This window comes from Equus asinus, chromosome 20, assembly GCF_041296235.1.
Source record: "Equus asinus isolate D_3611 breed Donkey chromosome 20, EquAss-T2T_v2, whole genome shotgun sequence".
NCBI lineage: Eukaryota > Metazoa > Chordata > Mammalia > Perissodactyla > Equidae > Equus > Equus asinus.
Genome location: NC_091809.1, coordinates 52,273,495 through 52,286,731, shown reverse-complemented (window position 1 = coordinate 52,286,731; position 13,237 = coordinate 52,273,495). Strand labels below are relative to the sequence as shown.

The following is a 13,237-nucleotide window of genomic DNA, read 5'->3' as shown; positions in this document are numbered from 1 at the left end:
AATAGAAAATGGCTGCTCAAATTTGAAGACAAAAAACAACTCTTCCACTGTTTTTACGTAATGCCTAAGATCCCATCATATGACATTTATTGCCTTAATTAAGACATTGTCTTTCCGTGACTTCCTTTTGAAAATGTCCAATGAGTTCTCCACAGTAGAAGAAAAGGATCGTGTTCTGTCTGGAGACGTTTGGAAGAGGGAAGGAAGCCTGGGGAGGGCGCCACAGAAAATGAAGAAATTTGAGGTTTCTGGCCGTGTGAAACGAGGATGAAGAACAGAACAAAGGGGAAGCATCAAAGACATATTTTATCTTTTTATTAAGCTTATAACAGAGAATCAAATGGTATAAAACATGAAAATGACCAAAATGGCCTTGTACAAGTAATAGTTTCCAGAATTGCATTTCTTCATTTTAACACGAGGGAATTCAACTTGATCACTAAGGTATCTTCAAGCCCCAAGGTTCACCAATAAAGATAAACCTTCAACATCTGATTCTACGTTTGTCTTCTTGATTTTAGCTAAACTTCATCTATAAAATGAAAATATTTACATATAGAAGTTCAAAAATAGGCAAAATAATTTTAAAATAGCATCTAAATTGAACATAAAATTCACTGGACTTCTGATGTCATAAGCAGTCTTCTAATCAGCCCTATTTGATTTCATTAGCTTCCATTCCTTAAGCTGCAGCTCACATCCCTAGGCTCATCCACCCATTTGCAAATGCACGTCATTGCTAATGAGGGAAAAAACAAAGACGTTTTAGCAAAAATACCACTTCAGACAAAAAGTGTATTTTTCTGATAACAACAAGTAAGTAGCACCATTTTGTAAAGCAATGAACTGATTCTACAACCCACACAGGAACTCAGTCCCATTATGATCAAACTGCATATAAAGGCAGTTATATGATCGAAACAAAACTGCATATACCAAAATTCAACCCAAAGGAAATTAAGGTTAGAGCTGCCTAACCTACTAAGAGAAACTCATTTACTAATAAACTAAATGAATCTTAAACCATATGATGCTTCTTTTTCATAAAGTTATCATGCTAGTGTTTTATTTACCACAAGCCATTTTCTATGTGCATTATTGAGCACTCAGAAGGTTAGTGGCATTGTGCCAGAGGGCACAAAAAGATATATATATCATGCATTAAGTTGGAAACCAAGATAGCCCACTAAAAATACTTGTGGATGTGAGAAATTGTATATACAGTGCTCTGCCCTAATATAATAAATATGTGTTACATATACCAGCACTCTGTACTATTATAATAAAATGCTAATTTCAAAATGCTATTAGAGTATTGGGGAATAATGCTCTCTCACTAATGGAAGGTACTAATTATAGAAGGAATATATTAAGTGCAAAAGGAGTTAGAGAAGGGAAAGATCACCAAAGGAATGGCACCAAGGAAGATTTTACCCAGGAATTAGGACTTGAGCTTGAGACTGAAACAAGCTACAGATGAGCTGAGTGGGGAAGGACCGCATGAACTTTACTAAATGTCAGCATGATGAAATCCTTGAGATGTATGCTATGGATGTAGAGGAAATAAAGATAACAAGTGAGAGTTACGTAATTTTTAAAAACTAAAGAATTTAAATTCCACCTAGAAAAATGGCTTAAGTGCGAAATGGGGAGAGTAGAAATAAAAACAAGAATAAGTAGACACAGAACGATGCTTAAGAGAATGGCATTTTAACGTATTTTCATTCTTGTAAATGAATTAACAAGATAATCAGTCAATTTCCTCCATTTGGCTTCATAGCGTTACAGGACACATCCTAGAACTCATAAGAATAGACTTTCTTTGTGCCCCTAGACTGCTTGTTCACTTGAAATTACCTCTGTAAACATTGAAAATCTACCTGAGGTTTTTTGGAGAGGTCACAGAAGCTCATCAGTGGTGGGCAGTGCCCAGGAAAGCTAATCTGTTTAGTCATAGCCTAGAGAAGTTCATGGCCCCTCCAATGACTCACAGAATAAAGCCCTGAAACGTTCTGGTAGGGCCAGTGCAGTCACCTGCTGCCCTATGGCTAATTTCACTGACCAAACGTTATGATGTGGTGGTGCCAAGGGAGTGGTTTCCTTTGAATTCACATGTGTATATGACCCTGTTTAAAACAGCCGGGCTTTTGTGATCGTCCTCGCTGCTTCTCCTTGTGGACTAACCCTTCTCAAGATTTACTTCCTCCTGCCAGCCCCTCAATACAGCTGGATACTCTCAGAGCTGCTCCTGCGCTTTCTGCTTTCCTCATTCTATTCTCTATTCAGGAAAAGCCCATTGCTGTTAGTTAGCTACTCTGTCCTCTGTGAACCATAGCAGGTGCTGGAGGGTCAATGAAAACTAAGACACTGTACCTTTCTTGGGGATCTCATTTATCCTCACGAATTCAACTATTACAGCTTTAGAAAACTACTAAATTTCTCTCACTTCTGGCCTCTTTCCAGAGTTCCAGCTCCATATATCTAACTCCACCACAATGTCCTTCCATTACCTAAAACTAAACATGCGCAAACCTAAACACATCATAATTATCCTTCGCCTGGATTTGCCTCGCAACATCTCCACTTGTCATTGAAACCTGAAGGTTAATCTTGTTCTCGCTATCTTCACTTTAACCAGTCACCAAGTCCTATGAAGTGTCCTTCACAAGTCTCTTATTCATACCATATATTTAATACACCACTTCATCCCAAGGCGATGAAAATAACCTCCCCCATGGGCTTTCAGTCTCCTTGTCTCTCTCTCTTCTAATCTATGCCAATTTATTAATCTCCATAAAACAACACATTATATAAGTCATAGGTCCTTCAGTCATTCTTCAGAAGAATGAGATTAAAACTCCCTGGACTGAAATTTACAGTCCTCCATGATCTATCTCCTACTAACCTGCCTCTCTAATCTTACTTCCCCAGTGGGAACACGCTCATTGCTCTCCCAATTGACCATGTATATTATGGTCTCCATGAAAATACTTGTGCTTTTCCTTCATAAGTTGCTCCTGCTACCAAGAACATCCATTCTCCATCTTCTTCCTTCACCTATGTCCTGCTCTTCCTTCTAGCTCGATCCCATATTTTCCATACAGCCTTCTCTGTGTCCCAACTTTTGGTGATTTTCCCTTTTCCTTTTTCCTAAATACTGGCAATAATGAAGCTTACATTAGTATTCAGGAGTCTTTAAACACCTATTAATCTAGCCACCTTGGTATTTAATATAATTATATATAATACAAATATATAAATAATAAATTATTATATTGCATACATTAATATAATTAATACACTATAACTTTCTTAATTAATTATCTATGTATACAAATTGTCTATCGCTCCAACTTGACCATAAATCCCTAGACTGTGTTCCTTAAAGATGGTAAATATACAACATGGTTGCTCCTACTGCTAAGCCGTAACTAAGGGCTCAAGCAATTTTAATTATAAAGCCTATTTTTTAGATTGTGATTTACTAAAAGATAAATTAATCTAATGTTTTCATATTGGAAGCAACAGTATCGATTAATCAATAAATATAAACAAGAAGCTAATTAAGAATCTGGTGCACTCTTACTAATAAGAGTACCATGAAATGGAATCAGATTTATAAAATTATAAAAACTGCTGGCAGTTCATTTTAGCTGGAAAGAAAACATCCTCTCATAATTCAACGGATTCACTGATTTTTAGTTCTTTAAAGGCACTAAATTGACTTCAGTCTCCTCTTGCTTCAACATATAAACTAGTTCCTAAATACAGTATTATGACTGTTAATAAAGTAATCTGACAATTACTGATCTATCTAAAAATCAAAACATGGTTTTATATTTCCTAAGAGAAAATACACATTTTTTAAAAACAGGTTTAAAAAGAAGCTGCTAAAATCCGGTAATTTCTAATCAGTCTGAGTCTTCTCTTCTTCCTCCCTGACAACATCCATCAAAAGCTATGGAAGATACAAAATGTTCAGATGGTGTGTTTGCGTGTGTTGACAGGAGAAAATAGGTTGTCTCCATCTTTTGTAATTCCTCAGTCCCATCACCCTAGCCTCTTATCTAGGAGTGGTAAATCTAGCCAATATAAATTCGCCAAAGCTAAAGCAGAAGGTATTTGTTTTCTGTACTCTTCCTGGTTTCCTCCTAATCACCAATCTCACCTCCTTTCCTTGGTGCTCATTCTCCAGCACCCTAATCACCAAAAGCCCAGAAATTAAATAAAACAGTAAACAATTCCCCTGAAAGGTACCTTCCTGGTGCTGTCTAAAACAAATGCAATCTTCTGTTTGGGCATTTAAAACACCACGAGCATTCTTCCTTAGATTAAACCGTGGGTCTCCCTGGTCTCCAGGCATGCCTAGACATGAACCATAAAGGCAATGAGATCCGTGGAGTTTCTCTAGTAACTGCGGGCCAAACCAACAGCAACCCTAAGAACAAGCATTCTGTTTTTTTTTAAACAGAACTAGGCCACACACATTTTCTCTCGTTACTTTTTTAGTTGTACTACTTACAAAATAAACTGCCTTTAAAAACATTTATTTCAATAGGCAATGAATTTTGATGACTTTTATATATGAGTTTTATTTTTTACTCTCTCTGAAGAAAAGTTTTAAAAATCTAAATTTCAAGGTGTCTACTGCAACCATTGCCTGGGATGGCAGCAATACAGCTCAGGTAAGACATGCAAGATGCAACTAATAATCATAAAATGTCAATCAGGAAGAGGTATTAAATAGTGTATTGGGTAAAAATGACTAACAATTTAAAAGAGCAGAACTGTTTTTGTAACTATATCCTAATCAAGACTTATAAGTCTACATATCGTTAATGGAATGGAGTCTACGCCTGAATTTATTTTTACATATATATTTATAAAATACAAAATTAGCTCTACAGTTTTCTCTAGAAAGCTCAGTGGTTAATTAGCTCTGATTTCAGCGTGTTGCCTGGCGTGGCTTAGTACATTGTACATGTTAAGGGAGTATGAGGAATTTATGTAATGTGTTCTGCATTGTGCCTCTCCCAAAGATATGATGAATACAAATTATAGTTAGTTGTAAATGACCTGTCTTTTGCAATTTAACTTTACAAGTTAACTGTTACCATTAAGCTTTCTGCACTGTACATTTTATACTTCACTCTGGTTTCTTACTCTTCAACTGGTATTCGCAGAACAAATGATGCATTGGGCAAAAAATGTGCTGTCTTTCATATTCAAAGAGAACACTATAACTCATGCAAACTTATCCCTGGAAAGTTCTCCTGGTGTTTCAGTAGTGTGAGTTTGGAATTTGTGTTAATGATCTTGATTACCTGCCCTTATCCATGTTACATCTGTCAGGTGGCATCTACGAGACCATTTGCTGGTCTTAGGGAATCAATCTATAGCTGGGAAGTTTCCCTTTGGGAAAAATAATTTAGAACTAAGCTTTCAGGGTCAACAAGGAGTACTCTATACTGGGTGCATGTGGACCATGTGTGAGGGGTGGCGGGTGGCTACTTCCAGTTGAGTTCTACAAAATGTTTAATCAGAGAATATTCTTTATCCTCTCCTGATTCATTCATTGAAGGAAAAGTGGGGAAGGAGTAACTAAAGGAAAGAAATATTAGTTGAGGTCTCCCAGAAATCCTCCATCACTCTCCTCTTTGCCCACTCTACCCCAACTTCACACAGAAACACATCTACATCATCAAATGTGGAATTGTAAGAATAAGAAAATGTAACTAGTCACAAGACATCGTTTCTTTGGCCTCCCCAGCCCTCCCCCTGAATGCCCAAATTTAGTCTTGCTTCAAGGATCTGCTCAAGTGTCACCTCCTCCACGAAACTTCGTTGACCAATTACAGTTCTGGTCGATGTCCCACTCTACCCCCTTCTATTTCTACCCAATTTAGTGTGTATTATATACTGTCTTGAATGGTCAATAATGTGTATTCACTCCATGTTACCAAGAACGCACATATGGAGGGTGGAATGAATGACTTCAGGTGCTGACCATGTAGGAGATAGTTAAATAAATATGTGCTACAAATAGAAATAGTTTTGCCCAAAGCTGACCTTCAGAGTAGGAAACTTTGGCCTTGATGTCAAAAGGACGGCACTTTGATCTAATTAACAGCTGGCTAGCACAGTGACCAGAAGATCCAGCCTTCCACCTCATTGCATGGCCCTCCAAAAGTATAAGGGGAACCCAAGGGTACAGGTGGGACTCTCAAAGGCAGCCCTCCCACATGTCAGAGGCTACCCAGGCCTATCTCCATTTGGAAAATTTGAGCCTACAATTTGGTACCTGACAAGCTGTTTTCCCCAACAGGGATGGGTATGAAAACTGGGTGGGTTTGTGGGGTTTCTCGGGGAGGAGGAAGGGAGAAGCAGATCTTTGTCCCTCCCTCCGTATCAGGAAGAGAAACTTCTCAAGAATCTGTGCCTCTGTCTCCAGGGCCTCTTCCCTACAGGGGCCCGCCCTCTGCCCCTTCTCGTAGCTTCCTCCCCTCCCCCATCTCGCCCCTCCCCCATCCCACCCCGTCTCGCGCCCGCCCCACCCCCTCTGCCCGCGGGGTTCCAAGGGCGGTTGGCCCGCCACGGCCACGGTCACTCGGCCACTCGGAGCTGCACGGGGTTGAGAGAGCCGGCTCTAGGGTTTGGGCTAGGAACCGAAGAGAAGTTTTCTGGAGACGGGTCGCACCGGGAGTGAGGGAGGTGGGAGCTGCGCCCGAGAAAGCTGAGGGGACGGAGACCTGAGGGAGAGGGCCCTGGGAGGCGCGGGCGATCGCGGGGCAGGGGAGGTGAAGCCAGCCGGTCGGGCCCTCCCTGGAGTCACCTAGGGTGGGGGCGCCCGGCCCCGCGGGTGCAAGTCCCCTTTGGAGCGCCGCCCGCTGGCTGTGCCACGCCAAGTGTGCGCGGCGAGTCCGGCGGGGACCAGCGCAGCCCGCGGGCCCGGCGGGGGTCCCCGGTGGGTCTGGGGGCGTCTGCTGGGGCCAGGCACTGTCAGGCGTCGCCTCGGGTGAAATGTGGGGCCGAGGCGCGCCCCGATCCGCGGCCCGCTCGCTCAGGGGCACCGCGTCGGCGCTGCGGACCGTCCGGGAGCTGCAGCCCGCCGGCGCCCGGTGCTCGGTTTGTAGGCAGTGTAATTAGCTGATTGTACTCTGGAGCTTACAATCACTAACTCCACTGCCATCAAAACAAGGCACAGCATCACCCGCCGCCCTGCTGGGAGGAGGCCGCCACCCTCCGCGGCGAACTGCCGACCCGAAGCGTTTGAGAGGAGAAAGCTGCGCTTCGAGACTGGATGCGTCAGCATTTCTTCCGCGCGGCGCGGCGAGCGCGTGGTCCGCGTGCGAGCAAACCCCCTGCAAACGCAGGCGGGCTGATGCTTCTAGCTGGAGTTAAACAGTTAGCTATCACTAGGAGTAAAAGCAAGATTGGGCGATCCCATGTAAGGAAAGCAAAATCTGGGGCGTTTAGTAGCTTTAATTGTAAGGTGTAAAGACATTTGAATTGCTGGGGGAAGCCCCCTGTGTAACGTTCAGAGCTGTGAGTCACTGTGCCTATTTTCCATTGTTTATCAGGGTACTCACCAATCCACCAACTAAAGTGAGTACCACGGAGCCAGTGATCTGCCTGTCACGACGCATGGGGGCACCAACTTGAGACTGAAGTTTGTGATAAAAGTAAAGCTTTTTTGCTGTGAGTCTAGTTACTAGGCAGTGTAGTTAGCTGATTGCTAATAATACCAATCACTAACCACACGGCCAGGTAAAAAGATTTGGGAATTCATCCAGATGAGCTGCGTGTGCACACCAGTGGGTTTGGGGGCAAGAAGGGGATTGGAATACCCTAATAGTACGCATTGCCTGTTTATCCATAGCTCAGCCAAGAGAGAAATCAGCATTTTAGCTGCTAAATATACAACATATGTAGTAAATATACATTTTTAACATATAATTTTTCAATATTCCTTCAGGCGCTTAACCAAAAAAATTTTCAGATATATTGAGGAATAGAGGTTTTCTCTCTTAGCTCATTTATGTCATTGTGTAAACTTGTGATTATTTTGAACTATCTTTCTGTAAGACTGTATTACTATTTTGAAAGAATAAAGTGCCCTAAAGTCATAAATTGTGGTCATTCATGTGTCCATTGCCTTTCCTAAGTTGGCTTTATGATGTCCTTCTCAGCGCCTGCCACAGTAATTATAACTTTCCTATCGCTAAAATGGTTAAATTGTTCCTAGATTAACAAAATCTCCCGGGAAGGCTATTCACAAGCACTTTTTAGTATTTTTCTAAGAACACGTTAACAAAATTTTCCGTATTTTTCATGAAGGGACTGAGTCCACTCATCAGGTATACCCCTTCTTTGAAGTGATCGTTTACAACTGTTGCGATCCAGGCAACTTTTACTGGGACTGATTAGCAAATGTAGTTACAATTTAACCCAGCTTCTTTCCTAAAATTTGTCTTAAAGGATTCAGGGGGAAATGTATAACCAACGCTATATACGTGGATACCTATCCGCCCAGTTCAGACCTCTAGTTCCCACAGGGTAAGATGTCAGCTGCCCTATGGAATTCTCCAACCGATGCAGACCCAGAACTTCCACATGGGGGATGCTGAGTTGGGGGCAATCTGGTGTAGAAGGGGTTATTGGGGTGGCTGGTCTAAGGAATTGAAAGCTTTCTTTAGATAGCTTTTTTGGCGTGGAAGCTGGGGTGGGGGTGGGGAGGCAGGTAGACGGCTGACGGGATATGAGAGCTGAATGGCTCTCCCACTGACTCCAACAGGAGAGGACACGCCCCAAGGTTAGTGTTTTGACTCTCCGATCTCGACTCCAAGGCTTGGACTGGTCCGGAAGCCTGTCATCACTGCAGAAGTGGGCTTCAGATGGCCCAGAAGCGCGCGCTGGACCCCAACATCTACCGACGAAACTAAGGGCTTCCAGCCGAGACTGTTGTCAACTTGGCAGTTCACCAAGGGGCGGGGCTGGGAGACGGGAGAGGGAGCTTGGAGAAGCGTCCTGAGTTGCCATGGAAACGAGGCCCAGTAGCAGTCCTAGCAGCGGACAGGAGCCCCCTGAAACTTGTCCCCAGGGATTACTGGTGTTTGCTGGCTCTTCAGAAAAGGATGCCAACTTAGCCAAGCAGTTCTGGATCGCGGCGTCAATGTATCCTCCTAACGAATCTCAGTTGGTGCTGTCCAGAGGTAGCAGTCAGCGTCTGCCGGTGGCGCGGTGCCCTAAGAGCAGTGGGCTTGGTGAGTAGCTGCCTCCTATGGATGATTTCTGCCTCCACCGTAACTAACCTGGAAGATTCCAGAGCCCCTCCCAGGGAAAACTGCCGAACCTAATTCTAAAACAAGAATCTCATTGCAAATTAAAACCCTGTACAAATAGTTATTAAACCTTCTCAGCAATCCTGCCACCCAAAAAGGATCAATGGCATCTCTGTTACATCTTAAACATACATTTTAAAGTATCCCTTAGATTATGGCATCTATTTGCTAAACAGTATAGAATAATCTGGGAGAATGTTATATGTTAGCTGAAAGGATATTAAAGGTAGTTGTTTACATAATTGAGTTCAAACATGAAAGCCCTGCAGAAAGTTGAAAGCAAAGTCAACACTGGGAACAAGTTTCCTGACCTGTAAGACCTTAGTAAAGCCTAAGATACGGAAACAGTTATTATGCAATTTTTATAGGTATAGAAAGTTTAAATACCTTTAACGCTGTGGTTTTTCCAATAATTTCTTTATTTCCTTTTTATATCTTTTAGGGAAAAATTACTCGCAGCCTCTTTTTCCTAAGCAAAGCAGTAAGTACCAAGTTTTATGCCTTTCAACATCCTGATTTCTAGATTCTTCAGAAAATAGGTAATAAGCATAAGCCTGCAACTTTACACTTTGGGATAACTTTTTGAATAACATACCAATGGGACCCTGCCTCAGGGACCACCCGATTTCTCCAGAGGAAAATGTCTAATTTCCTATAACACTTTAAATAGGAATGTAGTAATTGGAATCTCTGATACTGCAAATACGTCCTCTTTGGAGACCTTTTCTCGTCTCTGGACTCAGGCTGACTCCTAAAGAGATTAGAGATTCCTTGCAACCATAGCCAATTAATTCAGTCTCCAGTTATTTCGAATCTGACTTATAAAGTTTCAAGACATAGTACATATTCGTGTTTACCTTCCTACTCTATGTATTGCCTTTTAACCTTTATCCAGTTATATACCAACATGATTGTAAATTCATGATAAAATTATTTCAGATTGAATTTGACTTTATTTGCTTTAGAGAGTATAGATCCCGTTGCTGAAACCCTGAAGATTCAGGAATCTAAGGAGAAAGAAAAGTATCTCCAAAAGGTAAGCCAGTATTTCAGAAGATCATCTGATGTTCATTACATTTTCTAAATAACCCCATTTATTCCTTTTTAACATATATATATATATATATACAAATTTCTGCTTCTGGCATGTCAGCTTGAGCAACTGGAAAACCTTTTTTAGAACTGAAGATTAATAAATTCTATCAGACTTTAACTATTCTCAGTCTCTGCAAAAACCCAAGGATGTATAGGAACAACAGAATCAGAGGAAAACAGGGAAAGATGGATTCACACACTTTCCATTCAATAAGGCCCCAAACCATATACAATGTCCTAAAAACGAATAATAGAAGAACAGAAAAAATCGAATAGAATTGAATTCTTAGGGCCTGTCCGGTGGCACAGCAGTTAAGTGCGCACGTTCCACTTCGGTGGCCCAGGGTTCACCGGTTCGGACCCCCGGTGCAGACATGGCACCGCTGGGCACACCATGCTGTGGTAGGCATCCCACATATAAAGTAGAAGAAGATGGGCACAGATGTTAGCTCAGGGCCAGGCTTCCTCAGCAAAAAGAGGAGGATTGGCAGCAGTTAGCTCAGGGCTAATCTTCCTCAAAAAAAAAAAAAAATTGACTTCTTAATTGATCAAAATTAAATGATCAGAGGAATGAGTCTGTCATCTAGAACCATTTTGACTAAAGGCTGAAATTAAGCACATTGGTATTTGTTGTCAAATCAACTGAATGCCTCTCTTGGCAACATTTCTTGTTTGCTCCTCCTGATGCAGGCACAGCCTTTAACTCAGTAATTAATACAGTGCTTTATAGAAACATTTTGTTTGGTTAATGGATAAATTCCATTCCTGTAACTGTTCCTGTACTACAAAAGCAAAGATAGAGGATTCATCTTGGCCTAATGTCTTCAATCATTGGACATGTTGGCAAACTCTGAAAGACTTATCGGGAATTCTACATAAATTACAGAACAATGCATTTGAGTTTGCTGATCACATTAGTTCACTTTGTGGACTGTTGGTGAGTCCTCCAAACAAATTAGGTGATTAGAAATAGTTAGTCAGCATTTTCTTCTCTCTTGAGAATATTAGGTACTTATATATTTATCCTAGGACTTAATGGGGGGAGGAAGCCTAATTTTCAGTGAGATAAAAATCATTAAAAATTGACTTCTTCAGCACTTTTGGAGTTTTAATTTTCATTTATTTTCATTTTTGGAAGGGATTAGAAATAAAAGTTTGAAGGCAAACTATTATCAATTTTTATCATCTTTTGTCAAGCAATTAAGACAATTTGCTATGAGTTGCAGGTGGATATTCTGCTAATGGACTATTATATTAGTAGTCTTAGAACTAGTTTCCTTGCCTCAGGTTCTTCTATTAACGTATTAATTACTTAATTAATTCCACAGATGTTTATTGAGAACCTGTTCTGTGCCAACTTCTATACTAGATGCTGGGAATGCAAGGATAAGATGTGGTCCCTGATCTCAGGGAGTTTACAGTCTGGTGGAGGAGATAATCAATAAAATCAAGAATTATGATACATTATTATGATAGACGTATGCACATAATATTATGGGAATATGTTGAAGGACATCAAAATAAACCTTAAGGAGTCAAGAATCTTTCCCAAAGGAGCCAAGTTTCGAAGAATGTATAGAGTTGACCACATAATATGCAGAGCAATCCTCCACACTGTACTAGTTATCTTCCTCAAACCCAAATCCAATTATGCTACCTCCTACTGCATTAGTCAGCTAGGGCTGGCCTAACGAGATACCACAGACCAGGCGGCTTAAACAACCGAAGTTTGTTTTCTCACAGTTCTGGAGGCTGGAAGTCTGAGATCAAGATGCCGTCAGAGTTGGTTTCTGAGGAGGTCTGTCTTCCTGGCTTGTAGATGGCCACTTTCTCACTGTGTCCTCACATGGCAGAGGAAGAGAGCTCTGGTGTCTCTTCCTCTTATAAGGATACCAGTCCTATCAGATTAGGGCCCCATCTTTATGACCTCATTTGAGCGTAGTTACCTCCCTAAAATCCGTGTCTCCAAATGCAGTTACACTGCGGGGTTAGGGCTTCACCATGGGAATTTAGGGGGAACACAATTTAGTCCATAACCTACTTTCATTTTTCCATTGCTCTCCACTTCTGCAGGATCGAGATCAAACCCTTGAGTATGGCATTTCCAATCCAACTGATTTCTCCTACCACTCTCTTCCTTCCCTGGTTCCCCTCCCCAGCCCCCAGTGTAGTCGACTCTGGACAGTTGGTTCTCAACCACTAGTCTGGGGCATACTGTGTACCCCAGCTCATATGGGTTACCAAAGTGGTGAATGGGTAAAACATATTTTTGCTAAACCTAAACATACACATTATTCTGTGATATCTGCCAAATTGTACATTAAGTCAAGTGGGTCCTGCAATGCAGTATAGAAGAAGATTCTATTTGTTGAGAGTATAAGGTAAGACGCCTAATAAAACTGCAAGCCAGCAGGAAAGAAAGAGAATGTTATTGAAAATGTGCCTTGCGAGTATAGTGTGGCAGAGCTTAGTCAGTCCTGCACAGTACAGTTCTGTTCAAACAAGGCCATGGTGCAAAAAGCAACCGCGAGAATCCTGCAATGTGAGTGCTCTTATGGTCATCCTCAGCTATTATTGTGGTGTAGTATTCACAGCAGCCCAGTTAGCAAGTGCGACCATGTGCTACGGGCTAAGCTAAGCAGTTTACATGTATCAAGTCATAGACTGCTTAGAATAGCCTCATGATGATTATCCTCATTTAATCCACAAGGCTTAAACTATTTTCCAAAGTTCCCGCAACTGCTAAGTGGCAGAGCCCAGATTCAAAGCATGAATCCTAACCCCAAAGGCCATGAGACTCA

At 41.6% G+C, this 13,237-nt stretch overlaps 2 protein-coding genes across 3 annotated transcripts in view; one reads left to right on the top strand and one right to left on the bottom strand.

Annotated features, from left to right (window-relative positions):
- The window catches only part of BTG4 (BTG anti-proliferation factor 4), a 64,634-nt gene that overhangs the window by 25,771 nt on the left and 25,626 nt on the right, over nt 1-13,237 (bottom strand). The gene's annotated exons all lie outside the window — the stretch shown is intronic.
- Nucleotides 4,329-13,237, top strand: part of HOATZ (HOATZ cilia and flagella associated protein) — a 31,558-nt gene continuing 22,649 nt past the window's right edge. Inside the window, exons 1-4 of one of the 2 annotated variants that reach the window (XM_070490319.1) lie at nt 4,329-4,685; nt 8,795-9,263; nt 9,784-9,822; nt 10,307-10,377. In XM_070490319.1, coding sequence (XP_070346420.1) covers nt 9,038-9,263; nt 9,784-9,822; nt 10,307-10,377 — 336 coding nt within the window. In that variant the 5' untranslated portion in view covers nt 4,329-4,685; nt 8,795-9,037. Of the gene's footprint in view, nt 4,686-7,210; nt 8,557-8,794; nt 9,264-9,783; nt 9,823-10,306; nt 10,378-13,237 lie in introns of those variants that run through there. The other variant, XM_070490320.1, reaches the window with a different exon arrangement.